Source organism: Rhinolophus sinicus, chromosome 9, assembly GCF_057876585.1.
Source record: "Rhinolophus sinicus isolate RSI-liver-muscle chromosome 9, RSI-T2T, whole genome shotgun sequence".
NCBI classification, from domain to species: Eukaryota; Metazoa; Chordata; class Mammalia; order Chiroptera; family Rhinolophidae; genus Rhinolophus; species Rhinolophus sinicus.
In genome coordinates, this window is record NC_142509.1 from 26,766,554 (window position 1) to 26,791,988 (window position 25,435).

The 25,435-nt window shown below is 46.8% G+C and overlaps 1 protein-coding gene across 22 annotated transcripts in view; it reads left to right on the forward strand.

The window, feature by feature from the left end:
- ACACB (acetyl-CoA carboxylase beta) overlaps positions 1-23,798 on the forward strand; it is a 107,845-nt gene extending 84,047 nt beyond the window's left edge. For all 22 annotated transcript variants that reach the window (XM_074321669.2, XM_074321660.2, XM_074321661.2 and 19 more), the window contains 17 exons: positions 369-524; positions 6,587-6,709; positions 6,814-7,083; positions 8,012-8,109; positions 9,125-9,245; positions 11,194-11,304; positions 12,176-12,319; positions 13,755-13,875; positions 15,677-15,773; positions 17,316-17,412; positions 17,910-18,045; positions 19,111-19,288; positions 20,522-20,634; positions 21,582-21,736; positions 22,373-22,543; positions 22,651-22,787; positions 23,530-23,798. In XM_074321669.2, coding sequence (XP_074177770.2) covers positions 369-524; positions 6,587-6,709; positions 6,814-7,083; positions 8,012-8,109; positions 9,125-9,245; positions 11,194-11,304; positions 12,176-12,319; positions 13,755-13,875; positions 15,677-15,773; positions 17,316-17,412; positions 17,910-18,045; positions 19,111-19,288; positions 20,522-20,634; positions 21,582-21,736; positions 22,373-22,543; positions 22,651-22,787; positions 23,530-23,656 — 2,355 coding nt within the window. In that variant the 3' untranslated portion in view covers positions 23,657-23,798. The remainder of the gene's footprint in view (positions 1-368; positions 525-6,586; positions 6,710-6,813; positions 7,084-8,011; positions 8,110-9,124; positions 9,246-11,193; positions 11,305-12,175; positions 12,320-13,754; positions 13,876-15,676; positions 15,774-17,315; positions 17,413-17,909; positions 18,046-19,110; positions 19,289-20,521; positions 20,635-21,581; positions 21,737-22,372; positions 22,544-22,650; positions 22,788-23,529) is intronic.
- Positions 23,799-25,435: the final 1,637 nt, after the last annotated feature.

Sequence of the window (25,435 nt, forward strand, 5' to 3'; positions counted from 1 at the left end):
CTGATAATATCTTACGTAATGTAGGATCTTGTCAAAATAGGACATTTACACTGTACAGTACTATGAACTCAAATGCAGACTTTATTTGGGTTCCACCGGGTTTTATGCACTGTGTGTGTGCAGTACTATGAGAGTTACATTTGGGGGCTGTTTCCTCACTTACTGTCCCTCTTTGCTCTGGTTGCCCACAGTGGCAGACAAGAGAAGATCCGCTCTCCCTGCACTCACTTTGTTCTGTGACGTGACGCGCTTCGCTTTCCGTCCACTGTGTTTTCACTGAGAACCGGGCCTACATAAGTTTGGCGGGAGCGTGGTTCCCTGAGACTCGCCTCCCTCATGCTCCTGTTTTTTCTTTCTTTTTGGTCCAGATCATGTTTCACTCCTTTGGCAACAAGCAAGGGCCCCAGCATGGGATGCTGATCAACACTCCCTACGTCACCAAGGACCTGCTTCAGGCCAAGCGATTCCAGGCCCAGTCCTTGGGAACCACCTACGTGTACGACTTCCCAGAAATGTTCAGGCAGGTAAGTCCTGCAGCTGAGATGCAGCAACGCCCCGCGTCACCTTAGGGACTCCGCCAAACGACCCCCACCCTACCCCACCCCACCCCCCCATCCTCAGTTACTCCTCTGATGACCCCACTCTAAAGAAAAAGGTCTTCATGAAGAAAAAGCAATTACAGTTGAGCCTTGTGTGGGGACCTAACCCCCTATGCAGTGGAAACTCTGCGTATAACTTTTGACTCTCCCAAAACTTAATTACTCATAGCCTACCATTGACCGGAAGCCTTACTGATAACGTAGTCGATGAACACATATGTTGTATGTTATATGCATTCTATACTGTGTTCTTACAATTAAATCAGCTAAAGAAAAGAAAATGTTGCTGATCATGTGGAAAATACCTTTACAGTATTGACTGAAAAAAATCCATGTGTAAGTGTGCCCACATAGTTCAAACCTGTGTTATTCAAGAGTCAACTGTAATATTGGCAATGGCTTCTCATTTTTTTCTAAAATAAATCCAGTTTCATCCCAATGATAAAAGGAATATAACGTAGAAACTTCATAAAATAAAGGAGAGTGGAAAGAATACAAGAGTAACTCATAGTTTCACGTCCTAAAGACAGATTGCTTAACATTCTGATGTGTTTCCTTCTGATCTTGTCACTGCTTATTTATTAAGTACTTGCTACTTGCCGGGCAACCATTCAAAGGGTAAATAGACCATGAGAAAGAGGATGGAATCACTGCCTTTGAGGAATTGTTAGTCTACTTAAAAAAAAATAACATTTTGTCGTGTTTTTCCAATTAAAAAGTATACATTGGGAAATACAGAAAAATAGGAATCAGTAAAATTTCACCCATATGTAATCCATCCACCATTGACGACTGTAGTAACATTTTAGTTTCCTTCAACTATTTTTTTTTTCTATGCCTCTGGCTATTTTTCTTACATAGTATTAGAGCCTTTCAGGGAGACTGAACACACTGGCATTAGGGACGTAGGTGTCTGTTACATGCTCTCCATTGCTTTGTGAGTGACATTCATGACACTGAAGTCATGGACCACACACTGTAGGCAGGAAAGCATCAGTTCACGTCTGGCAGAGGGGACATAGGATAGTCGCAACAGATGATACTGAAATTCACTCAGGTCTGAGCTTGAACCCTGCATCTGTCCTTTGCCTCCTGTGTGTCTCTGGGCAAGTTCCTTTACCTCTCTGGGCTTCAGGTTCCTCCTTTGTAAAATGAGGATAATGGTAGTACCTTCCTCACAGGATTGTTTTGAGGAAGATATATAAAGTATTCAGTAGATGCTTCAATGGAAACTTTCAAGTTTAAAAATGTCATTGTCTGTATTCCTGTTACCTCTGAGCTCAAGGGCCATAGGATAAGAAACGGACAAATCAGAAGCACATCCATCCCCTTTCTTTTAGATAAGGAAACAAGACTTCAGACAACCCATAAATTTGAAAACTTAGATGAAATGGAAAATTTCCAAGAAAAATGTATCTTTATCAAAACTGACTGAAGAAGAAATAGAAAATCTAACTAGGTTATAAACATTAAAGAAATTGAATTAATAGTTTAAAAAATCTATTCGCTAAAATTGGGCACAGATGGTTTTACAACAATTTCTATCAAACCTTCAAAGAATAGATAACCCCCTTTGTATACAAGTTGTTTAGAGAGTAGGAAAAAAAAAAAGAATGCTTCTTAATTCATTATATGAGGTTATTATTACCTTAATATTAATCCCAGATAAGAACATTAGGAGAAGGGAAATTTGTTATCTCAGTTATGAATGACACAAAAATCATAAATAAAATATTAGAAATAAAATCCAGTAATGGGTTTTTAAAAAAGGTTTATCTTATGACTGCTTATGTGATTTGATATTAGGAAGACTATTCATATAATTTACCATAGTAACAGATTAAGAAAAAATTTAAATTTTTCAATAGGTGTAAAAAAAGTCGGGGCGGATGGGTGGCTCCGTTGGTTAGAGCGCAAGCTCTGGGCAACGGAGCTGCTGGTTCGATTCCCATGTGGGCCAGTGAGCTGCGCCCTCGCAACTAGAATGAAGTCAATGAGCTGCCGCTCAGCTTCCAGGTGGCCAAATGGCTCAGTTGGTTGGAGTGCGTCCTCTCAACCACAAGGTTGCCAGTTCTACTCCCGCAAGGGATGGTGGGCTGCACCCCCTGCAACTAACAATGGCAACTGGACCTGGAGCTGAGCTGCGCCCTCCACAACTAAGACTGAAAAGATAACAACTTGACTGGGAAAAGTCCTGGAAGTACACACTGTTCCCTAATAAAAGTCCTGGTCCCCTTCCCCAATAAAATATTAAAAAAAAAAAAAAGTATTTGACAAGACAGCATCTGTTCATAATAAAAACTTTTAATAAACTAGGAATAGAAGGGAATTTATCTTGATAAACGATATCAACCTAAAATTAATAAAACCTAATGGTAAAATGTTGGAAGTATTCTCTTTAAAGACAGGTACAAGACAGAATTAGCTTTTATCCCCAATTGTATTCAACATTTTTTACCGGAGTTCCTGGCCAATGCAATAAGATTAGGAAAAGACATAAAAGGTATAAAGACTAGAAAGAAAAAAGAGGAATGGTTTTTTTGTAGATAATATAAATATCTGTATAAGAAATCCAGGAGAATCTATACAGTTAGACAACACAGGAAGATTGTTAGATACAAGCTCAATATACAAAACTTAATTGCATTCTCGTAGACCAATGGTAATTGTAAAATAAAATTAGGGAAAAAAAAAGGACACTGAAACAATATTAAGTTCAACTATAAGATTACCTAGGAATAAATCAAATAAAAAACATTCAAGACCTTTATGGAAGAAATTTTAAAACTTTATTGAAATACTTTCAACCTAAATAAATGGGGAGATGTCGTGAAGGAAGGATGGGAAGATTCAATATTGTAAAACTATTAGTTCAGCCCAAATGAATACATTCAATAAAATTCCAGAGTTTTTTGGTGAAAACTAAAATTTCATATGGAAAAGCAAAAGCCGGCCGGCCCGGTGGCTCAGGTGGTTAGAGCTCCGTGCTCCTAACTCCGAAGGCTGCTGGTTCGATTCCCACATGGGCCAGTGGGCTCTCAACCACAAGGTTGCCAGTTCAATTCCTCGAGTCCCGCAAGGGATGGTGGGCTCTGCCCCCTGCAACTAAGATTGAACACGGCACCTTGAGCTGAGCTGCCTCCCGGATGGCTCAGTTGTTGGTTGGAGCACTGGCTCTCAACCACAGGGTTGCCAGTTCAATTCCTCGAGTCCCGCAAGGGATGGTGGGCAGCGCCCCCTGCAACTAAAATTGAACATGGCACCTTGAACTGAGCTACCGCTGAGCTCCCGGATGGCTCAGTTGGTTGGAGCGTGTCCTCTGAACCACAAGGTTGCCGGTTCGACTCCCGCAAGGGATGGTGGGCTGTGCCCCCTGCAACTAGCAACGGCAACTGGACCTGGAGCTGAGCTGCGCCCTCCACAACTAAGACTGAAAGAACAACAACTTGAAGCTGAACAGCACCCTCCACAACTAAGATTGAAAGGACAACAACTTGACTTAAATAAATAAAATTATAAAAAAAAAAAAAAAAAAAAAAAAAGCACTTTAAAAAAAAAAAAAAAGAAAAAAAAGAAAAGCAAAAGCCGATGAATAGCAAAAACAATTTTGAAAAAGAACAAAGTCAAGAGGACTCATCTTAGCAGATGTTACTACTTATTTTAAAGCAGCAGTACTTACTACAATGTTCTATGATTGTAATGGAGCTAGACAAATAGACCAATGGAACCGGCCAGAGCCTAGAAGCAGACCCACTCATGAATAGAACCTTGACAGAATACAGAGGTGGGATTGTGGGTCAAGAGAATAAACTTAACTAAAAGGTACAAGGAAATGTCACATCTAACTGAAAAAAGTAAATTTTGATTTCTACATCATTTAGTATACAAAAGCAAAAAATTTCAAGAGGGTTTAAAGCCACTTGGAGTCGGTTAAAAGCATAGAGAAAAGACAAGCCCCAGGTTGGGAGAATATGTTTCAGTGCCTATTACCAGCAAGGGATTAGAACTATATTATCTACAGAACGCTTATAAATCGATCAGAAGAAAACAAGCAAAATTATAAAAAATATGAGCAGAAATTATAAACAGGAAATTGGCAAAAAAGAAACTCAATAAACATTTAAAGGTGCTCACCTCATTAATAATATAAGTGAGATCATGTGGTATTTGTCTTTCTCAGTCTGACTTATTTCACTTAGCGTAATACCCTCCCGGTCCATCCATGTTGTTGCAAATGGTAAGGTTTCATTACTTTTTATGGCTGAGTAATATTCCATTGTATATATGTACCACTTCTTTATCCAGTCATTTATTATTGATGGGCACTTGGGTTGCTTCTGTATCTTAGCTATTGTGAGTAATGCTGCAGTGAACATAGGGATACATATATCATTTTGAGTTAGTGCTTTTGTTTTTATTCAGATAAATACCCAGAAGTGGAATTGCTGGATCATAAGATAGTTCTGTTTTTAATTTTTTGAGGAACCCCCATACTGTTTTCCATACTGGCTGCACCAGTTTGCTGTCCCACCAACAGTGTGCAAAGGTTCCCTTTTCTCCACATCCTCACCAACAATTGTTTGTTGATTTATTGATGATGGTCATTCTGACAGGTGTGAGGTGATGCCTCATTGTGGCTTTAATTTGTATTTCTCTGATGATTAGTGACAATGGAGCATCTTTTTATATGTCTATGGGCCCATCTGTATGTCCTCTTTGGGGAAATGTCTATTCAGGCCCTCTGCCCATTTTTTAATTGAATTGTTTGGTTTTTTTGTATAAGTTTTTAAAATAAATTTAGGATATTAACCCCTTATCAAATGTATCACTAGCGAATATCTTTTCCCATTCAGTATGCTGTCTTTTCGTTTTGTTGATGGTTTCCTTTGCTGTGCAAAATCTTTTTAGTTTGATGTGGTCCCGTTTGTTTATATATTTTTTGTTTCCCTTGCTTGAGGAGAGAGAACAGAAAAATATCTCTAAGAGCAATATCAGAGAGTTTACTGTCTATATTTCTTTTAGGAGTTTTATGGTTTCAGGTCTTACATTTAAGTCTTTAATCCGTTTTGAGTTTATTCTTGCATATGGTGTAAGAAGGTAGTCCAGTTTTATTTTTTTTTACATGCCAGTTTTCCCAGCACCATTTATTCAATAAATGGTTCTTGCCTCCTTTGGTATAGATTAAATGACCATATAGGAGTGGGTTTAATTCTGGGCTCTCTATTCTGTTCCGTCAATCTTTGTGTCTGTTTTTATGCCAGTACCATGCTGTTTTGATTACTGTGGCCTTGTAGTATAGTTTGATATCAGGGAGCGTGATACAGTATCTCCAATTTTGTTATTTTTTCTCAAGATTGCTGTGGTCATTCAGGGTCTTTTGTGGTTCCATATAAATTTTAAGATTATTTGTTCTAGTTCTATGAAAAATGTCATTGGTATTTTGATAGGGATTGCATTGACTCTATAGATTGCTTTGGGTAGTATGAACATTTTAATGATGTTAATTCTTCATGAGCATTGTATATGCGTCCATTTATTTGTATCTTCTTTAATTTCTTTCTCCAATGTCTTATAATTTTCTGAGTACAAGTCTTTTACCTCCTTGGTTAAATTTATTTGTAGGTATTTTTTTGATGCAATTGTAAATGGGCCCATGTGGGGATCGAACCGGCTACCTTGGTGTTATTGAGCACCACGCTCTAACCCACTGAGCTAACGGGTCACCCCAGTGGGATTGTCTTCTTAATTTATCATCTGATAATTCATTATTAGTGTATAAAAATGCATCCAGTCATTTTTCTTCTTTAAAAAAAATCTTAACTAAGGAAAAATTATGACAAAACCATGAGATGAGTGCTCAGATATTTATTATTCTGCATGTTTTTTGTGTGCTTCAAATAGTTCATAATTAAAAGAGAAAGAACTAGAAAACATGCCTCCTTACTGAGGACTTCAGGTTTTTCTCTTTCTTCCCCTTTCCCCCGCAGGCTCTCTTTAAACTGTGGGGCTCCCCAGACAAGTACCCCAAAGACATCCTGACTTACACTGAACTGGTGCTGGACCCTCAGGGCCAACTGGTAGAGATGAACCGACTTCCTGGAGGAAATGAGGTAAGAACTCAGCAGAGCCCCGTCCCTGGCTGGAGTCACCCTTTCAAAATATTTCCCCCTGCAGACACAAACCCATTTTCCTGGTGCATTTGTCTTGTCTCCAGGTGGGCATGGTGGCCTTCAAAATGAGGTTTAAGACCCGAGAGTATCCGGAAGGGCGAGATGTGATCGTCATCAGCAACGACATCACCTTTAGCATCGGCTCCTTTGGCCTGGGAGAAGACCTTCTGTACCTGCGGGCATCCGAGATGGCCCGGGCAGAGGGCATCCCCAAAATCTACCTCGCAGCCAACAGCGGGGCCCGTATTGGCCTTGCAGAGGAAATCAAACACATGTTCCAGGTGGCTTGGGTGGACCCAGAAGATCCCCACAAAGTACGTCATGAAGCGAGTGGGGCAGCGTGATTCTGCTCAGCTAACATATTTTCAGTGGGAGTGATAGCGCCCATGAGAGGGGCGGAAACATCTTAGTACTCTCTTTATATATAAAGCACAGATATCTGTACCGTACATAAACAGGCATGCAGTATGTTGGTATTAAAATTTCATGGGAGGGGATGGCGATTAGGAAAAACTGTAAAAAGGCTCCTTAGGGTGACAATAATGAAAAACGTTTATAAACAGTGATGTAATTAATATACACTGAGCATCTTCTGAATGCAGTAAACACTGAGAATGCTAAAGTGGAAACTACATCGTCCCTGGTCTCGGAGAGGTCTTAAAAGACATCCAGGAGATGTAAAGACACCAGCTACAATAAAAGGCAAAATGAATGAGAGATAAGCACACATTTTGTGATGTGAAGATGCAGGGGAGAGAGTCGTTATTTAAAACCAGAGCATGTATTTCTCAGGGGATGGTACCGCCTTCCCCAAAGGGAACAGAATTATTCTTTTCATGTGACACACACAAACACACACACATACACACACACATAGTACATAAACAATATATAATAAAATGGGGGAGGGGGGTGCTTGCAAAAAGGAAAAAAGCTTGAAAAGGCTCCCTAGGGGAGCACTGGTGCAGAGGTAATTGAGGAACAGAATCTGAGCGCCCAGGAAAAAAGTGACGCTGTGTTGTAAGGATGAGTGGAAAGTGCTTAGCACAGAGCGGCTCTTCAGTTTATAGCTGTTACTGACATGGTATTAACATCAGGCATGTTAACATGTTGTTAAACATTGTTAACATGTTACTAACATCCGCCCCTATACAATATTGACATTAAAAACAAAAAACAAAACAGTAGCTGTCTGAGTACAGGGAACTGGAGTCATAGCCTCACTGGAGTATATTTTTTTAGGGATTTAAATACCTGTACCTGACTCCGCAAGACTACACCAGAATCAGCTCTCTGAACTCTGTCCATTGTAAACACATAGAAGAAGAAGGAGAATCCAGGTAAATGACTTAGCCGGCGGCACCCCTCATGTTGTCTGTGATTAATTCCAGCTACTACTGAGGAATCTGTCTCTTTGCATCCTGGCTTATGGTGGTGTTTTCAAATGGGTGGTGGTGTCTGTACACTGGGACCCCTGAGCTTCCGGGCACTGATGACTTACATACCTGGGGCTTTCTCTAGGAGGAACCCATCCTTGTCATCCCAACGTGAGCCATGCCGCTCACAAAAATAGCACATCACACAGGGAGAATTAGATGGCATTCCCATGGTATCCCCAGAGCTGCAGGCTCACCTTTTATGACCAAACTAGCCAAACTGATGCAGCTGTGATTTGGCAAGGTGTGGGCAGGGCAGGGGGCTTCTCTGTGAGAACATCAAGGCTACCGGCTTCTTTTCCAGGGAATGTTGCTGTTTTCTTTTAGCAAGGTTGACTAAATCAGAATTTCCCAAGCTGAGTTTTCCAGAATGTTAGTTGGGGATATGTAGGAGGGAGGAAAGATTTCCATAGTCAAGTAGGTTTAGGAAACCCTGGCTTAAAGGATGTGTCCCTAACAAGCATCTTTATTGCAGGCCTTCTCAGAACCTTTAATGTATTAAAGTACCTTGGGAATCTCTAACAGGTTAGGCTGTACAGTGACTCTTACACTTATGTGGCCATGGAATCTTGATTGATGGATTGTGGACTAAGTGGCTTCCCAAGTATACCCCCCTCTCTCTGTAGACCAGATGCTATTCTAGATTGCTTTCAGAGGAATGCACGGTGGGCATGGCATTCCATTAAGACAGCCTCCAAGCAGGCAGACATCTGTGGTTGGAGGGATGACAATTATTGATGCTGAACTTGCTCCTCTAGAAACGTCAGGGCCAATCGTGAGGGTTCTAGACCTCTGCTTTCATTTCACCTCTGGCTGCTTTACGGCCTTGCTTGCCCCTCCTGCCTCAGGGCCTTGGGAAATGCGTCAGCCTCCGATTTCCGCACCAGATCTGTCTTTAACTTGTGTTTGGTTCTTGAAGGTATGTCATCACGGATATAATTGGGAAGGAGGATGGCCTGGGCGTGGAGAACCTGCGGGGTTCAGGCATGATTGCTGGGGAGTCCTCTCTGGCTTATGATGAGATCGTCACCATTAGCTTGGTGAGTCGCCTCTTGCTTTATTTATTTACTTTTTTGAATGTCTCAACTTTTATTATAGAAACTTTAAAATAGTCACAAAAGTAAAGAGACTTGATAAGGAGCCCCATGTGTTCATGTGCAGCTTCAATAGTTATCAACATGCAGCCATTCCTGTGTCAATCCCTCCGCCCCCTGATTTGCAATGTTTGAAAGCAAACCCCCTGTCATGTCTTTCTGTCTGTAAATACCGCAGTGTGGATCTTTACTAGATAGCGACTTCCCCTCCCCCAGTTTACAGACCCACAATATTATTGTGCACCCAGCAGCAGCAAGGGCGGCTCTTTAATATCCTCAGAACCCAGCTTGGATTCAGTTTTAACGGTTACCTCCCAAGTATCTTCTCATAGTTGGTTTGCTTGAATCAGAGTCCGTTCTCCTCCTATTGAAAAGGTATTGAAGACTTAGATGAACTTTTGTCTGATTTTTAGTGGTATTGGATGAGTGTCTCCCCGCTTGACCTTTCCAAACATACTGTTTTTAGTAGTAGTAGTTATAGTAATCTACTAATAGTAGTAATAATGGTAAACGATTATTCAAGGCCTTATTTTTACATTAAGTGTTGGATCTCTAGTTTCCAAGGTGAAAGATGCTGAGTGTCTTCCTCAGGCTTGTTTTCCTCATGTCATGTATATATTTATTTTGTATGTATTTCAAAGTAAAAAAAATATGTATGTAAAAACATATGTATTTTTATATATTTCAAAAATATCTTTATTTTGAAATGTATAAAAAGGTACATATTTTTATATATTCCGAAAGATATATATTATATATGTACATAATAAATATATCTTTATATATAATCAACCCTTGAACAACACAGTTTTGAACTGCATGGGTCCATTTATATGTGGATTTTTTCAGTAACTACCACAAATTTGTTTTCCTTATGATCTTCTTAATAACATTATTTTTCTTTTTTCTACTTCCTTTATTGTAAGAATACAGTATATGATACATACAACGTGTAAAATATGTGTTAATTGTTTATGTTATCATTAAGCCTTCAGGTCAACAGTAGTCTTTTTTTCCCCTGAGGATTGGTATATTTTCTCTTCATGGACAATGCAAATGATGTAATTGATTAGGTTTCCCTTTTTGTTTTGGCTACCTGGTCACAGGTGCAGCTCAATTTTAGAAACTGGGTGGGATTTGTTTTTTTCAATTTGTTATAAATTAAAGTTTATTGGGGTGACAACTGTTAGTCAAGTTACATAGATTTCAGGTGAACAATAGTCTATTAACAGTTAAGTTTTGGGAGAGTCAAAAGTTACATGTGGATTTTTGACTGTGTGGGGAGGGTGGTCAGCACCCGTAACTGCTGTTTTTCAAGTGCCATCTCTGTGTGTGTGTGTGTGTGTGTGTGTGTGTGTGTGTGTGTGTGTGTTTTGAAACAGTTTCAGACTCATTGGAAGTTATAAGTGAGTGTAGTGAGGTCCCATGTACCCCTCACCCAGCTTCCTCTGTGACAATGGCTTTCATAGCTAAGTACTTTATCAAAACCATGACAGTGATGTTGACACAATACTCTTAACCCGGTGCAGCCCTTACGTGGCTTTCACCAGTTTCAAGTGCACTCCTAGCCATCCTTTGGTGTGTGTGAGAGGCTGTGATGGCTCGTGAATGGCCCGGCTCAAGAAGAACCAGAACATTTCGCGTCTGCTTTCTGTCTAGAACACTCTTCTTGTTTAACCAGGTTCTTCCTAGATAGGAAGCCAACGTCAGGCGAGCCTGAAGGACAAGCTTTGCCTCTGCTGTTTGGCCCCGAATCAGGTGGCCAGTGGCCACACTGTCCATTTGTGTAGCTTCCATTTGTGTCCAGTGGGTTCCTGGGCGGTCCCCTCCGACTCCGCTGTGGTGGGCGGGGCACGCGGCCCTTGGGAATTCACAAGGGATCCTGTTTCCACAGGTGACCTGCCGAGCCCTTGGGATCGGAGCCTACTTGGTGAGGCTGGGCCAGCGAGTGATCCAGGTGGAAAACTCCCATATAATCTTGACAGGAGCTGGTGCTCTCAACAAGGTAACCGTGAGAAGGCCTCGGGGTCATTTTACCATTCCTGTTGTCCCCTGATGGGGGATTTTGCTCCACATGAAACCAGTTTCATTCCTACTGATATGAAAACTTTTTCCAATTTGCAATTATCTGGGACTCTTAGGAACTCCCCTCCCTCCAAAAAAAGTATTAGGTTCTTCTGGTGGAATTCTGTATTACTGACGTTTGTAACTTTTTTAATTACTAAATTTTAAAAAGTTATTAAATGAAAAAAATTATTAAAATGGCATGGCGCAAGGCAGAACATTGGAAAAAGACCGAAAAGAGTGCTCCTGCTATCATTTGGGTGTATTTCCCTCTCATCTTCTGTCTTTACATGACTCCTAGTGAATGGGCAGTTTGGTAGTCTACGTTTTTTATTCGATGAAAACATTTTCCACATTTCCACTACATTTCCATTGCTGTAAAAGCCCTCCATAATTTAATATCTGCCAAAATCCCCCCGAGGCTTCAAAGTCCGGGCCCTGGGCCAGCAGCATCAGCATCCCCTGGGAACTTGTTAGAAAAGCAGATTCTCGGGCCCTCCCTCGCAGAAGTGCTGAATCAGAAACACGAGGTCGAGTTTTGCTTTTGAGATGACCAAAGTAATCAGCTGGGTCACTGATTCTCAAATTGGGTTGCATGTTGGAATTATCTGGAAATTAAAAAAAAAAAAAAAAAACTTCTAAAGATTCAGATATAATTGGTCTGGGTGTAGCCTGGGCATCCAGGTTTCTGAAAGCTCCCAGGTGATTCTAAGGCACAGCCAAGGTTGAGGACCACCGAGGGAGGTGACTTCCAAACAGGCAGAAGGGCCCCGAGCCGGACAGGACTTGCTAACTCTGCCCTGTCCACGCAGGTCCTGGGCAGAGAGGTTTACACGTCCAACAACCAGCTGGGCGGCGTGCAGATCATGCATTGCAATGGCGTCTCCCACATCACCGTGCCAGACGACTTCGAGGGCGTTTATACCATCCTGGAGTGGCTGTCCTATATGCCAAAGGTGCAGTGTTCCCCCCTCCTGCTCAGCTTAGAGCCTGGAAGACTGTTACCAAGTTCATTTGCTGGGTGGTGTGGGCTGTGGGGGGCAGGGAGTGCTGCAGATGTGACTGGGGGAGTAAATTTTTACGCCTCCTTCCTTCCCTCTCTGACACCCAGTCCTGTACTAGCTGTTCTTGGATTTTTTTCTTTAATGCTATCATAGGCTCCTGTCTGTTGATCGTTTAGGAAGGGGTGGCATTGCCTCTTCTCAAAAGAGGTAACATTGTAGCAAATGATACATCCGCTAAAGGCTTAATGTCGAAAATACGTAAGGAACTTACACAATGTAACACCAAAAAAACAAACAATCCAATTGAAAAATGGGCAGAGGACCTGAACAGATATTTCTCCGAAGAGGACATACAGATGGCCAACAGACATGAAAAGATGCTCAACATCACTAATCATCAGAGAAATGCAAATTAAAACCACAGTGAGATATGACCTCACACTTGTCAGAATGGCCATCATCAATAAATCAACAAACAACAGGTGTTGGTGAGGATGCAGAGAAAAGGGAACCCTTGTGCACTGTTGGTGGGGTTGCAAATTGGTGCAGCCACTATGGAAAACAGTGTGGAGGTTCCTCAAAGAATTACAAATTAGACTGCCATATGATCCAGCAATTCCACTCCTGGGTATTTATCTGAAGAAAACAAAAACATTAATTCGAAAAGATATATACACCCTTATGTTCATTGCAGACTTACTAGTAATAGCCAAGATATGGAAGCAGCCTAGGTGTCCATCAATAGATGAATGGATAAAGAAGATGTGGTACATATAAACAATGGAATATTACTCAGCCATAAAAAAAAAAAAATGAAATCTTACCATTTGTGACAATATGGATAGACCCTGAGGGTATTATGCTAAGTGAAATACGTCACACAGAGAAACACAAGTACCGGATGATTTTACTTATATATGGAATCTAGAAAAACAAAACAAAATAGAAACAGACTCATAGAGAGCAAGCTGTTGTTTGCCAAGGGGGAGAGGGGTGTGGGAGATGGGAGGGAAAAATGTGGTAACATTGGACTACAGAGAATCCTCCAGCTTTGTAGTCAGGCTGGATTTGATTCCTGGCTTCTTCCTCAGCATCAGTGAGACCTTGAGATAGCGGCCTCAGTTGCCTCATCTGTGAAATGGGAATAACATTAGCCCCTCCCCCAGGGCGTTATCCTGATGATTAAGAGAAATGATGTTTGCACACCAGCACTTGGTAGGCCCTTGCCAAATGCTACTCAGAATCATAGTGATTAGCTAGTTGGGGGTGGATTTCCACAGCACAACCAGGGAGAATCATAGTCAGAGGCGAGAAGCCGGGTGAGCAGATCAGGGGCGTTGTTGACAAGCCCAGGAGACTGTGTTGGACATCTGGCTTTCTCTCCTAGGATAATCACAGCGTGGTCCCCATTATCACACCCACCGACCCCATTGACAGAGAAATTGAATTCCTGCCAACGAGAGCTCCCTATGACCCCCGGTGGATGCTTGCGGGAAGGCCTCACCCAAGTAAGTCCTCAGGCGTTTGCCTGAGACCTAGGTCTCGCGTGTCTTTTTCTGGGCCTGGGGTGAAGGGGCACTGAGGTAGAAGCATTGCTGTTTGGCCAGATCACCCCGGGGGGTAACTGAGGTCAAATGCAGAGGGAGCAGAGGGACTGAGATTTCACCCTATGCTCTTCCTGAGCTAATTGACCAAGAAGGGATGGAAACAGCCTCCAGTCTCTGGAGCTGATGGATGGAGGTACAGTGCAGTGGAGGTTGTGGTTACATAGATGGAAAATCCAGGGCAGACACATCAGAGTCGCAAAAACTGTTCCTCTCTCCCTTCCTCACTCCTCCTTTTTCTTTCTCTATTTGGTTAAACCTTCACAGGGGAGCTGAGCTCACTGTGTGTGCATGTACCTAGGACGGGCAACCTAGCCTTTTACACACACACACACACACATGCATGCATGCACACACTCACGTGTTAACACATGCCCTTGCACAGTCTCTCTTTCGCTCTCGCTCTCGCTCTCTTTCTCGCTCTGCCCCCCGCCCCGCACCCCCCACCCCTGCCCCCAAAGGAGCAAGTTTGTCCCCTGGAGGTATATGATTACATTCTGAGCACCCAGAACAGAACAGGAAAGATGAGCTACTGCGCTACCATCATCCCGAGTCTAGAATTTCACATGCTGCCACCTTTAGAAATCGGCCTGCTCGTCTTGTTGCAGGAGAGGTGCCTGTCGGGAGTGTGCTTTCTCTGCCAGAAAGAAGCCCCATGGCTTGCTTCCCCACCCCTCCTTCTGTTTATCTTGGCCTTTCTCACCTGGGAACATGGGGCGGGCTTTATCTTGATTAAAACAATGTCCAACTTCTTACTGGCAGTTTTCGCCACCTCATCAGGCCATTCCTCGGGCCGACACTGAAAGTGAGCGAGCAGCTTGGTTCCTAGGTGCCCAGCCTCCCACACCTGCAACCTGAGACCCCTGCCTGGCTGCTCTTGTCCAAACCGCAGTCATGTACACCGTGGTGTGGATTTAAGGCACCGTTTCCTCTCCAGGGATGGCTACAGCTGACATTGTCACATATTCTGTCTCTCTCTGGGAAATTGAAGATTTTCTTTCCTGTTAAGTGGGAAGTTAAATGGTTATTAAGCTGCAGCCAGCAGGTCAGGGGTCAGGGATGAGTTTTGGGGAGCAGGGGGTCCCTTCCTGAAACCCCACCCTCCAAAGGTGTCCATCAGCTCTCTGTCATTGGGATCTCCTTGTGTTTGACATTGACGGAAATTTATATGGTTGGATATTCATGTGAACTGAATTGCTTATTTGGTGTATTTTTTCACCCCTGGATTTTTTGTTTGTTTGGTAGGGGGTTGAGATCTGTGTCGTTTTTCAGGAAAAAATTAGACTGTCAGGTGAAGGCCGGGCTGTCAGGTTCAGGTTGGGCTGTTGGGTTCAGGTCGGGCTGTCAGGTTCAGGTTGGGCTGTCGGGTTCAGGTCGGGCTGTCAGGTTCAGGTTGGGCTGTCGGGTTCAGGTCGGGCTGTCGGGTTCAGGTCGGGCTGTCAGGTTCAGGTCGGGCTGTCAGGTTCAGGTTGGGCTGTTGGGTTCAGGTCGGGCTGTCAGGTTCAGGTCGGGCTGTCGGGTGAAGGTTGGGCTGTCGGGTGAAGGTCGGGCTGTCGGGTGAAGGTCGGGTTGTCAGGTGAAGGTCGGGCTGTCGGGTGAAGGCCGGGCTATCGTTAGACTGCGAGGCAGTCTGCCTCAGCAGGTGGACCCCAGGAGCCCTCATCAACCTGGCCCCTCAGCCTGGGCTTCTGCCTTCTTCCCACAGCTCTGAAGGGATCCTGGCAGAGTGGATTCTTCGACCAGGGCAGTTTCAGGGAAATCCTGGAGCCCTGGGCCCAGACGGTGGTGACGGGACGAGCAAGGTAACCATGAGGGTGGGGCAGGCTGCACTCACCTGGCCTCACTGGACACTGGGACAGTTTCTTCCTGGCCCCAGGATTTTTGGAAAGAGGAATTTGGGGGGATGGTTTTCTGGATGATGAACTTCTTCATAAAGTCTAAATTTGTCTGGGGGCTGGGACCTTTGCCCCTAGTATCTACCCTGGGACAGGGCGGTTTAGCCATGGGAGCCTCGGGCCCCTTTGGGAATCAGAAGCCAGCCCTGGTGCTCTCACCAGAAAACTAACGACACTCAAACCTGAATTCCACTTCAGGAGGGTCACAGGCTGGACCCTAGCTGGTGGAAGGCTTAACTGCTTGAATGCTTTCAGAGCCGAGCAGCTCACTCCTCAGCGGTGTAGCCATCATCTTTTTGGGCAGCTCTAGTGGCCCCAAAGTCCCTCCTCATCTGGATCCCAAAGCAGCACCTCATAATTTACCACTCAGATTCCTGGTGCAGTGTACTTGCTACAAGTCTAGGTTCTGGAGTCAGACCTGAGGTCATGCCTCCACTCTTGTCACTTACTCTCCCTGGGCCTTCATATCCTCATCTGTAAAATGGGGATGATAATTCTACCCCCAGAGGGTGGTTGCAATGATTAGAAGTGACACGTTAAGCACGTAAAATATAAATGCTCTGTCAGTGGTCGCAGTTGCTATGGCTCATTATCGTTGTTATTATTTACCTCCTGGGCAAAACGTAAGTATTTCAATACTAAGCCTTATATTGGCACTTAGTTGCTAATCCATAAGCGTTTTATTTTAAAAACAATTAAAACAAACAAACAAAAAATCTGAGATGAAATCTCCTCCTTCTATGTGGAAGCCTCTCCTTTATTTGAAGACTGCCCTGTCCCCACCTGCCACGTAGGGTCGTTAGGTGACTAAATGAGCGGAATCCAGTAATGCACATGGCACGGGGTGGCCGGTAGCCGTCCGTGACAGTTACTGATGTCTTGGTGTCACCTGCGCAGAAGCTCCTTCAGGCTCAACGTCACTCAGTCCTTTCTAGATGCAACTTGGTGTGTAGACCTGCTCTATCTAATGTTGTAGCTGCTGGCCACACGTGACAATTCAAGTTTAAATGAATTAAAATGAAAGAGGACCACATATCAGTTCCTCGGTTGTACTTGCCACATGTCACGTGCTCCGTAGGCATATGCAGTTCGGGGCTACTGTACTGGACAGCGCAGCTGGAGAACGTGGTCATCACGGAAAAGTCTAGTGGGCAGTGATGCTTCAGACCCTCCCCCTCGATCATGGCTGTGGCCCAATAAGGGCACCAGTAGGATCTTCCCAGCCTGCCAACTTGTAAGGCACATAGTGCTTGGGGCTGCTGCTCTGCCCTCCAGTAAAATACCCTGCCAGAGGGACAGCAGCATGTCTTCTGTGTGCCCTCATCCTGACCGTTAGTGCCCACTCCAGACACCTGTAGAATGTCATCGGGGGCTGGGTGGACTCATCTGCCACTGAATCTGCCTGGGGGTGCCGCCCAGCACCCAGCTCACCCGTGCTCCGCCTTGCAGGCTGGGGGGAATCCCTGTCGGAGTGATTGCCGTGGAGACGCGGACGGTGGAGGTGGTGGTGCCTGCGGACCCCGCCAACCTGGATTCTGAGGCCAAGGTGAGGGGGCCAGGGAGCTGGGGCTGCTGTTTCAGCTGGCTCAGCGACAGCAGTGGGTCCTGGGGTCGCTCAGACTCAGGGGCCTTGGGGGACTCGGTGCCTGTTTCTCCGGCAGGATGCACTGTTCCATACCATCTTCTTCCTTCCTCAGAGGATGACACAAGGTCCCTAGGAATCATCCCACCTCTCGCCCCCATCCCTGTTGCTGTTTCTAGGTTGAGCCACGCCATGTACTGGAAGGAGCTCAGAAGCCAGAGAGCGCTTCCTAAGACCCGACTCAGTGTAGCCTCAACTCCCTGGGCGCCCCTCAGTCTATAAATGGGGCAACAGGAACCTCTCTGGGCTGCAGTGTGACAGTCCAGGGGGCCCTTAGAGACCACGTTGGGCCCTCCCTGGGAACCCTGGCTCTGGTGTTGGTGCCAACACCAGTCAGGTTGCCCCACGTCCCGAGGTTGCCTTGCACGGAGGACTCTCATCCAGCCGGCTCTGTGTTCCAGATAACCCAGCAGGCGGGCCAGGTGTGGTTCCCAGACTCAGCCTACAAGACGGCCCAGGTCATCAAGGATTTCAACCGAGAGAAGTTGCCCCTGATGATCTTTGCCAACTGGAGGGGTTTCTCCGGTGGCATGAAGGGTAAGGTGGCCTCCGTGGTGGGTGCTCTGAAGCCACAGGGTCAGCACCCAGGACAGCCCCATTGGGGTGGTGATGCCGCTTTTCTGTGTGCAGACCCATTGTCGTCTTAGCCATTACCCCCACGCAACACTGAGGATGGGAGCAGTTCAGGTAACGTCAGCACATTTTACAGATGAGTAACGAGGATTTCCATTGTGACTTGTTGGAGGTCACATCGTGAGTGGCAGGGCAGGGAGGGGTGGCTCCACAACATGCCAAGTGTCCTGGGTAGTCAGCCCCCTGTTTGGTAAGATGAGACGGTGTGTCTGCCCTTCCTTCCTCAGAGGGCTTCCGTGAGCTTCAGTGACCTGACCGTCGTGGGAGTGCTTTTTAAACCCCTAAGCATGTTTTGAGATACAGTGGCTCTCAGTGGGGTGTTGAGGAAAGAGCCAGCCTGGGAGGTGGGCAGACCTGCTGTGAATCCTTGCTAGCTCGGTGACCCCTCCCGAGCCTCAGTGTCACTCCTGTGAAGGGGATAAGAATAAGGCCAGTTTCAGAGGGCCAGTGAAAGGATTCGATGAGCCAATCTCTGGCGTGGGGCGCTAGCTTTCGGTGTGATTATGGTTGATTGTATTATACATTATTGTTACCATGTAGGGTGTCTAGACCTGCACTGTCCTGGTGGAAAATAAGGGCATACACTCCCTGGGCAAGAGGGAAGGGACTGTATGATTCTGTGTGCTAGAAACGGGACAGGGCAGGGGGCAGAGTCAGAGCCAGAAAGAATCGGAGATCGGTTGCTCTCTATGCGTCCCTTTTTCAGATGGGGACACTGAGGCCCAGGCAGGGGTGACTTGATCAAGGTCACACAGACATTTCGCTGCCTCTTGGTAAAACAGATGGTAGAGCCATCTGTGCCAGGCCGGCTCCTGACTCTCACCCCAGTGCCCTTTCTAGGGCGCCATGAAGCCTCCCAGCTGAACACGCTCTCCCAGGACCCCCAGAACGACGGAGGCTGTGGGCTTTGCATGTGGGTGAGTGCTGCGGCCTGACGTCACCTCACCAGGCCGTTGCTTTGCTTTTCAGACATGTATGACCAGGTGCTGAAGTTTGGAGCCTACATCGTGGACGGCCTCAAGCAGTACAAACAGCCTGTCCTCATCTACATCCCGCCCTACGCTGAGCTCCGGGGAGGCTCCTGGGTGGTCGTGGATTCCACCATCAACCCCCTGTGCATAGAAATGTATGCGGACAAAGAGAGCAGGTGGGTGTGTCGCCTTTTCCGGTTCTCACTGCCAGTCCTGAGGCCCCCTCACTTTTGAGCCCCTGGCTGGGGGTCATGGGGGGTTCAGAGTTTGTGAAAGATGGAGAGCCTCATGTTTACCAATCTGAAACTAGCATCCAGTATCCAATTGGATTTTCTCAGTAGAGCTAGTAGATGAAGCATGGAGGTGGTGAAAGAATTGTCTGTTCTTTCATAGTTAATACCCACTTCCCAAGGAAGTTTGCAATCAAATTAAGAGACACTAAAAGCAGCTGAGCTTTCTGGCAGCCATGATGAAAAGGGAAATAGGACCAGTCATCCAGTTCACACTAGACTCTGAGTCGCTCCCAAAGCTATGAGTTTCTGAAGGAGCTGCATTTATCCACTTTTATAACCCAGGGCCTGACTCCTAGTGGGTGGTTGGGAAATACTGACCAAACAGATAACCAAATGAATGCTCCTATGAGAGGATACCAGTTCTTTGGGGGAGAGAAACCTTGGTACTTTTTTTTAAAGTGGAATTCATCCCAAGAACTTTTACAGAAAGGATGATGACAATAATACTTGCAAAATGGTGTTTGAGTGCCTTCCACGTGAAGACTGTGCTACATGCTGTGCAGGATATAAAGGCCTCAGGAGTAATTCTCCTCAAAATATAGGCACCCTATTCCTGTGTCCACTCCCTTACTCATTTATTAATTCAGTGGCTATTTACTGAGCACCTACTGTAGACCAGGCGTCATGCCAGGCAGTGTACGAGTGGTGCAGATGAGCCAAACCCGCCTGCCTGCAGCATACCTAGACCCTCATGGGGGCTGGTGAGTTCAGCCCTCCAGGAAGCCTCAGGACATGAGCAGCCTCGAATAGCGTCACCATTAACTTTTTACTCTGGCCACCGGGAAGCTCAGAGCTACATAAAGTATTCCTCAGTTGTCCCGAGCTATCAGAGGAAAGGGGGCAGAGGGAGGCTGAGGGGTGAGTGAGAGGGTTGGAAATGGGAGGGTAGAATTTATTGTTAAAAACTGGCTCCGTCCCTCATTGTATGGGTAGAAAAGTAGACGACCAGAGAGGGGAAGTGACTTGCCCAAGGTCACACAGTGAGTCAGTGAATGAGCTGAGAGCTGACACCCAGATTTCCTGGTTCTCTTGCCTCCACCCCTGTGTCTCCTGGCTGTCTGTCACTTGCTGGGGGACCCCTCTAACACTCCCACTCCTGCTGTTTCTTTTTTTCAGGGGGGGTGTTCTGGAGCCGGAGGGAACAGTGGAAATTAAGTTCCGAAAGAAAGATCTGGTAAAGGCCATGAGAAGGATCGATCCAACTTACAAGAAGCTTGTGGAACAGCTAGGTGAGAGGGTCCAAACTGCATCACCCCTCAAAGGTCAGGAGAGGCCCAGTCCACTCCATTATTGGAGGTTTCTAGTATGTTAAAAATAAAGTGAAGATATACCAAAACACAGCTATAAAAACAGAGATATTTTAAATGCTCACATATAACAAATCAACCCTTTTAACATTCCAAAACGCACACAGTGCCTTAGTGAATTTTTTTTCATCACGCACAAAATATAACTTGAAATATTTTGAGCCAATGAGGAACATCAGAATTTTGATAATGTCCCTTTAGAATTTCCAATCAGACATGAAGTAGTTTATCATTTTGTTTGAGTGATAGCTTTGTTTCACTTGTAGCCTTAGAAGTAATTCTCTTTAAAAGTGCATATTAGCTGGCAGTCTTTATAACTGCGCTGTTCATAAGATTTATTACTCTGTGTGTGTGTGTGTGTGTGTGTAATTTCTTTGGTTTGGTAGCACAGTGACGCTGACCTCATAGAATGAGTTGGGAAGTGGTCCCTTCTATTTGCTGAGTTGGAATTATCGTTACACCTTTAAATCTCTAATAGGAGGTTTCTTCCTACAAATTCATTTCCCTTACTGTATAGAGGACTACTAGTCAGGTAATCTGTTTCCTCTGGGGGGAGCTTTGGTAGTTTGTGTATTTTAAGGAATTTGTCTATTTCATCAAAGTGGCCTAATTGTCATACAGTTGTTTTTAATATTCCCTTCTTACCTTTCACAATATGTACTAAAAATAGTAACGGACGGTATCCGACAATCACAGTGGGTCTGATAAAGGGCAGATGTAAAGAGGCATGTGGAATGCCGTGTGGCGTTGTGCGTGTATTTCTGAGGCCTGGTGCACAGCTTGAGTTGGGGGTGCTGTCAGAGTTCAAACCCAGAGCTCTCCTGGGGCCAGGCCCGTCCTGCAAACCCTGGTTTGTGCCTTTGCCGCAGGAACGTCCGAGCTCTCCGACAAGGACCGCAAGGACCTGGAGGGTCGGCTGAAGGCCCGAGAGGACCTGCTGCTGCCCATCTACCACCAGGTGGCGGTGCAGTTCGCCGACCTCCATGATACACCTGGCAGGATGCTGGAGAAGGGCGTCATTTCTGTAAGAGCCTGCGGCCTCCGTGCGTGGCTGGGTGCGAATGGCCCATCCTAAAGTCACCTGGTTGCCAACAAACGGAAGAGATTTGGGGTCGAATGTTGCATGTTAGAATCACCGGAGGTGCTTTAAAAAAAAAAATCCCCGTGCCCCAGTGGCTCTCCAGACCAGTGAAATCAGGATATCTGGGGTGGGAGCCAGGCATCAGTATTGTTTTTCAAATCCCCAAGAAATTCCCAGAGGCAGCAAGGTTTGGGGAACCACCCATCTGACCTCTGTATGTGTCTCCAACCGCTGGGCTGGATTTGGGAACCGCTGTTTCTGACCTGCGTTCACCCACTACTGACCATCCCAACCCCCGCCCTATTGCCCCGCCCCCAAGAGGACATCCCACAGTCACCTACTACCCCTGTGTCCCGTGCTCCTTTCCGGGGGCCTGAGCCCTCCATGCCTCTGGGAAGTCAGTCTAGAGTCCTGGTGAGGTGCTGGCTCTGCCACTGCCCCAGAAGGTGCCTGCACCTCTCCAGGCCTTAACTTCCTGGCCTGTAAAATGGGAATGATCGCAGGGCTTAGCTCCAGGCAGTGTCCTGCCTCTCCTCCCGCTCTTTCTGGAGGAGACTCAGGCCCGGGCCTTGTCCGCAGGACATCCTGGAGTGGAAGACGTCGCGCACCTTCCTGTACTGGCGCCTGCGCCGCCTCCTGCTGGAGGCGCAGGTCAAACAGGAGATCCTGCAGGTCAGCAGTGAGCTGAGCCACGTGCACATCCAGTCCATGCTGCGCCGCTGGTTCGTGGAGTCGGAGGGGGCCGTCAAGGTGCGCCTGGGCCAGAGACAGGGCCGGTGGCGGGGTGCCTTGAGGGGCTGCGGGGGGCTTAGCCGGCAGTGGGGCCCTCTCTGAGGCAGCCTGTGCCTTCTCCCCAGGCCTACCTGTGGGACAACAACCAGATGGTGGTGCAGTGGCTGGAGCAGCACTGGCAGGTGGGGGACGGCCTGCGCTCTCCCATCCACGAGAATATCAAGTACCTGAAGCGGGACTCTGTCCTCAAGACCATCCGAGGGTGAGTGGCCGCCCGCCTGCCTGCCCATCCCTTGGACTCGTCAGCAAGTGCTGGAGACAGGATTCGCCTCCAGCCACCTGACCCCAGAACGGCCACTCGAACCCACCACACCCGGTGGCAGGGTCCCCGGCTGAGGTCCACAGCCCAGTGCTGGGCCCCGTCCCCCAGAAAAGAGGCCCAAACTCCCCCATACCCAGTCTCCCGGTACCAAGCCCTGAGGATGCTATTTGGTGCGTGTGCAATGATTTCAATTCATGATCCTTGTTGGAATATACAGGGTGACTTGTTCAAGGTCACAGCTAGGGCCTGTTTGCTTAGAGAACCCATGTTCTGAACTAACAGACCTTAGGCTGCTGGCTCCCGTTTGGTATCAGTCTTCCTGGAGGATTTGCTCCCTCCGTTCCCGTGGGGTCCCCTGGGAGGAAGGTAGATCATGTGTGACCCCCTTTGAGGCATGAAGCTGAAGTTTAGGGGAAGTGTCGTGGCTCAGGTCACAAGCTAGTGACCAGTAGGGTCCACTGTTGCTCCTTGAGGTGCGGTCATCTCCCGGCCGTGTTCTCCCCTGCCCCATGGCACCGTCATCCCCTTGGTGACCGTGGCAGGAAGACATTCAGGAGTTCCAGGTTGTTGCCCACCCAGGAACGTGACATGGCCCTGCACACAGGGACTCTTGGGGCCACCCTCAGGCCCACTGAACTCAGTGGCAGCAGTGACCCCAGCCCTTCTCTCCTGTTCCCTGCAGCCTGGTCCAGGAAAACCCGGAGGTGGCCCTGGACTGCATAATGTACATGAGCCAGCACATCAGCCCGGCCGAGCGGGCCCAAGTCACTCAGCTCCTGTCCACCATGGACAGCCAGGCCTCCACCTGAACGCTGGCCACCCGGCCACTTGCAGGACCACGGGCAAGAGAGACCACGCTGACCTGCTGACCACAGGCCCTCGCCAGGACCTTAGGGGTTTGCTTTCCAAAAAAAAAAAAAGAAAAAAAATTCCTGGGCATTTCTGCAGAACTGCAGGCTCCCACCTCACTCCTGTCTCAATGAACGGCTCAGGCGTGCCCCCTTCCAGGCAGACAGCCACCTCCCCGTTGTCGGGAAGTTTGTTTTGTCTCTGCAGACGTTTTTGCTGCCTCACTGAATTGAATTGAACCCAAACGCCCCAATTTCTTTTTCGTTTCCGGGGCCTACCATTCAGGATCCAGGTGTCATTTTAGGCTCGTTTTATATCAGATCATGCAACCTTTTATTTTTTTACTCTGAGACCAGCTCTTATTGTAAGTATCTCCTATATGTCAGCAGAAGAAAGAGGCCAAGAAAAGAAATAGACAAGACAAGGAAAAGAAACCCATTTTTGTAACGATGCTATCTGGAGACTATCAAGTCATCCAGGAAGGAGCACAAATGATTTTTTTATAAGGGGAATAAAATGGTATTTTGTTCCCCAGATGACCCCTAGTGAGTCACTAGGAATGTCCCCTTGGCAGGCCATGCTCAGCACTCATCACAAAGATTCTCTTTTTGAGAGAGGGAAAGCAAAATGAGCAGAATTACCTGGCCATCAGTTCCAGGGCATTGGGAGAGCTCTTCTGCGTGTCACAGCCCTCTGCCTGCCTCGTCCCTCCGAGGACAATAAAGACTAGCTTCTCCCCGACTGCAGGACTGGCCACCCTCCCTGGCACGCACCCTCCTGCCCTCTTGAGAAACAGAGCAGGAGAGAAAGCCCTCCTCAAACTCACAGCGCTACCTGCTGACGAGCGTTACCACTGTGACTGCCGCTGCCCCTTGGAGGGCTTCTAAGTCACCACCGGTTTCTCACCTGTTGCCTTGATGTCCGTGGTGGGATCTGGCCCCAAGGGGCAGAGCTGTCGGTTTCCAAGGACTGACCACAAGGACCACACTGATTTGCTCAGGGAGGCCTTTGACACGCACACCAGCACCCAGCTCTGAAGGCTGCACAGCGTCAGGACCTGCCATCCTGGTTTTGTTCGTCAGTCCCTGGGTGCCAGCGATGGGGGAGTCGGCCACCCCCCACTGTGGTGATGGGCATTTTGTCTGAGGACGCCCAGCGTTACGCCTGGCCAATGTGGAGGATAATGAAGGGGCCATCAAGGTTGCCCGGGGAAGCGCCCGCAAGCCAGATGCTTGAGGAAGTGGGAAAAAAAATAGTCTGTCCATCAGCCAATGACAGCCCTGGCTTGTGAATGTGGTGGTGTGGGGGCAGGGCGGGGTGGGAGAAAGATGCATTATTCCTTGTCCCATCCCAAGGCCAGTGGGGGAGGGGGAGAGTCCATGCTGCTTTGGGAACCGAGTACGTTTTCCCGGTGTAGGAGGCCCCCTTGGTTCTGGAGGGAAAGTCCAGTCGATGACTAGCTGCTATCCAGGAATGGTGCGTGGAGGAACCTGCCGGGAGATGTGTGGAATAAATTATTTTTTAAAGGAAGCACTTTGGCCTTGACTTATTCTGCGGATCAGGAACGACAGGCCACCTCCCTGGGTGATGCCCCCAGAGCTCACCAATCTCCTGCAAGACCTGAGGTCTGCAGCAAGTCCCCGGCTCAGGAGGGCGGAGCTTGGATTGCAGTTGTATCCCAAAGGCTTCAGGTGGAGTGTTTAGTCTTTTCAGCCTGATCGCAAACGTGGACACAAGCT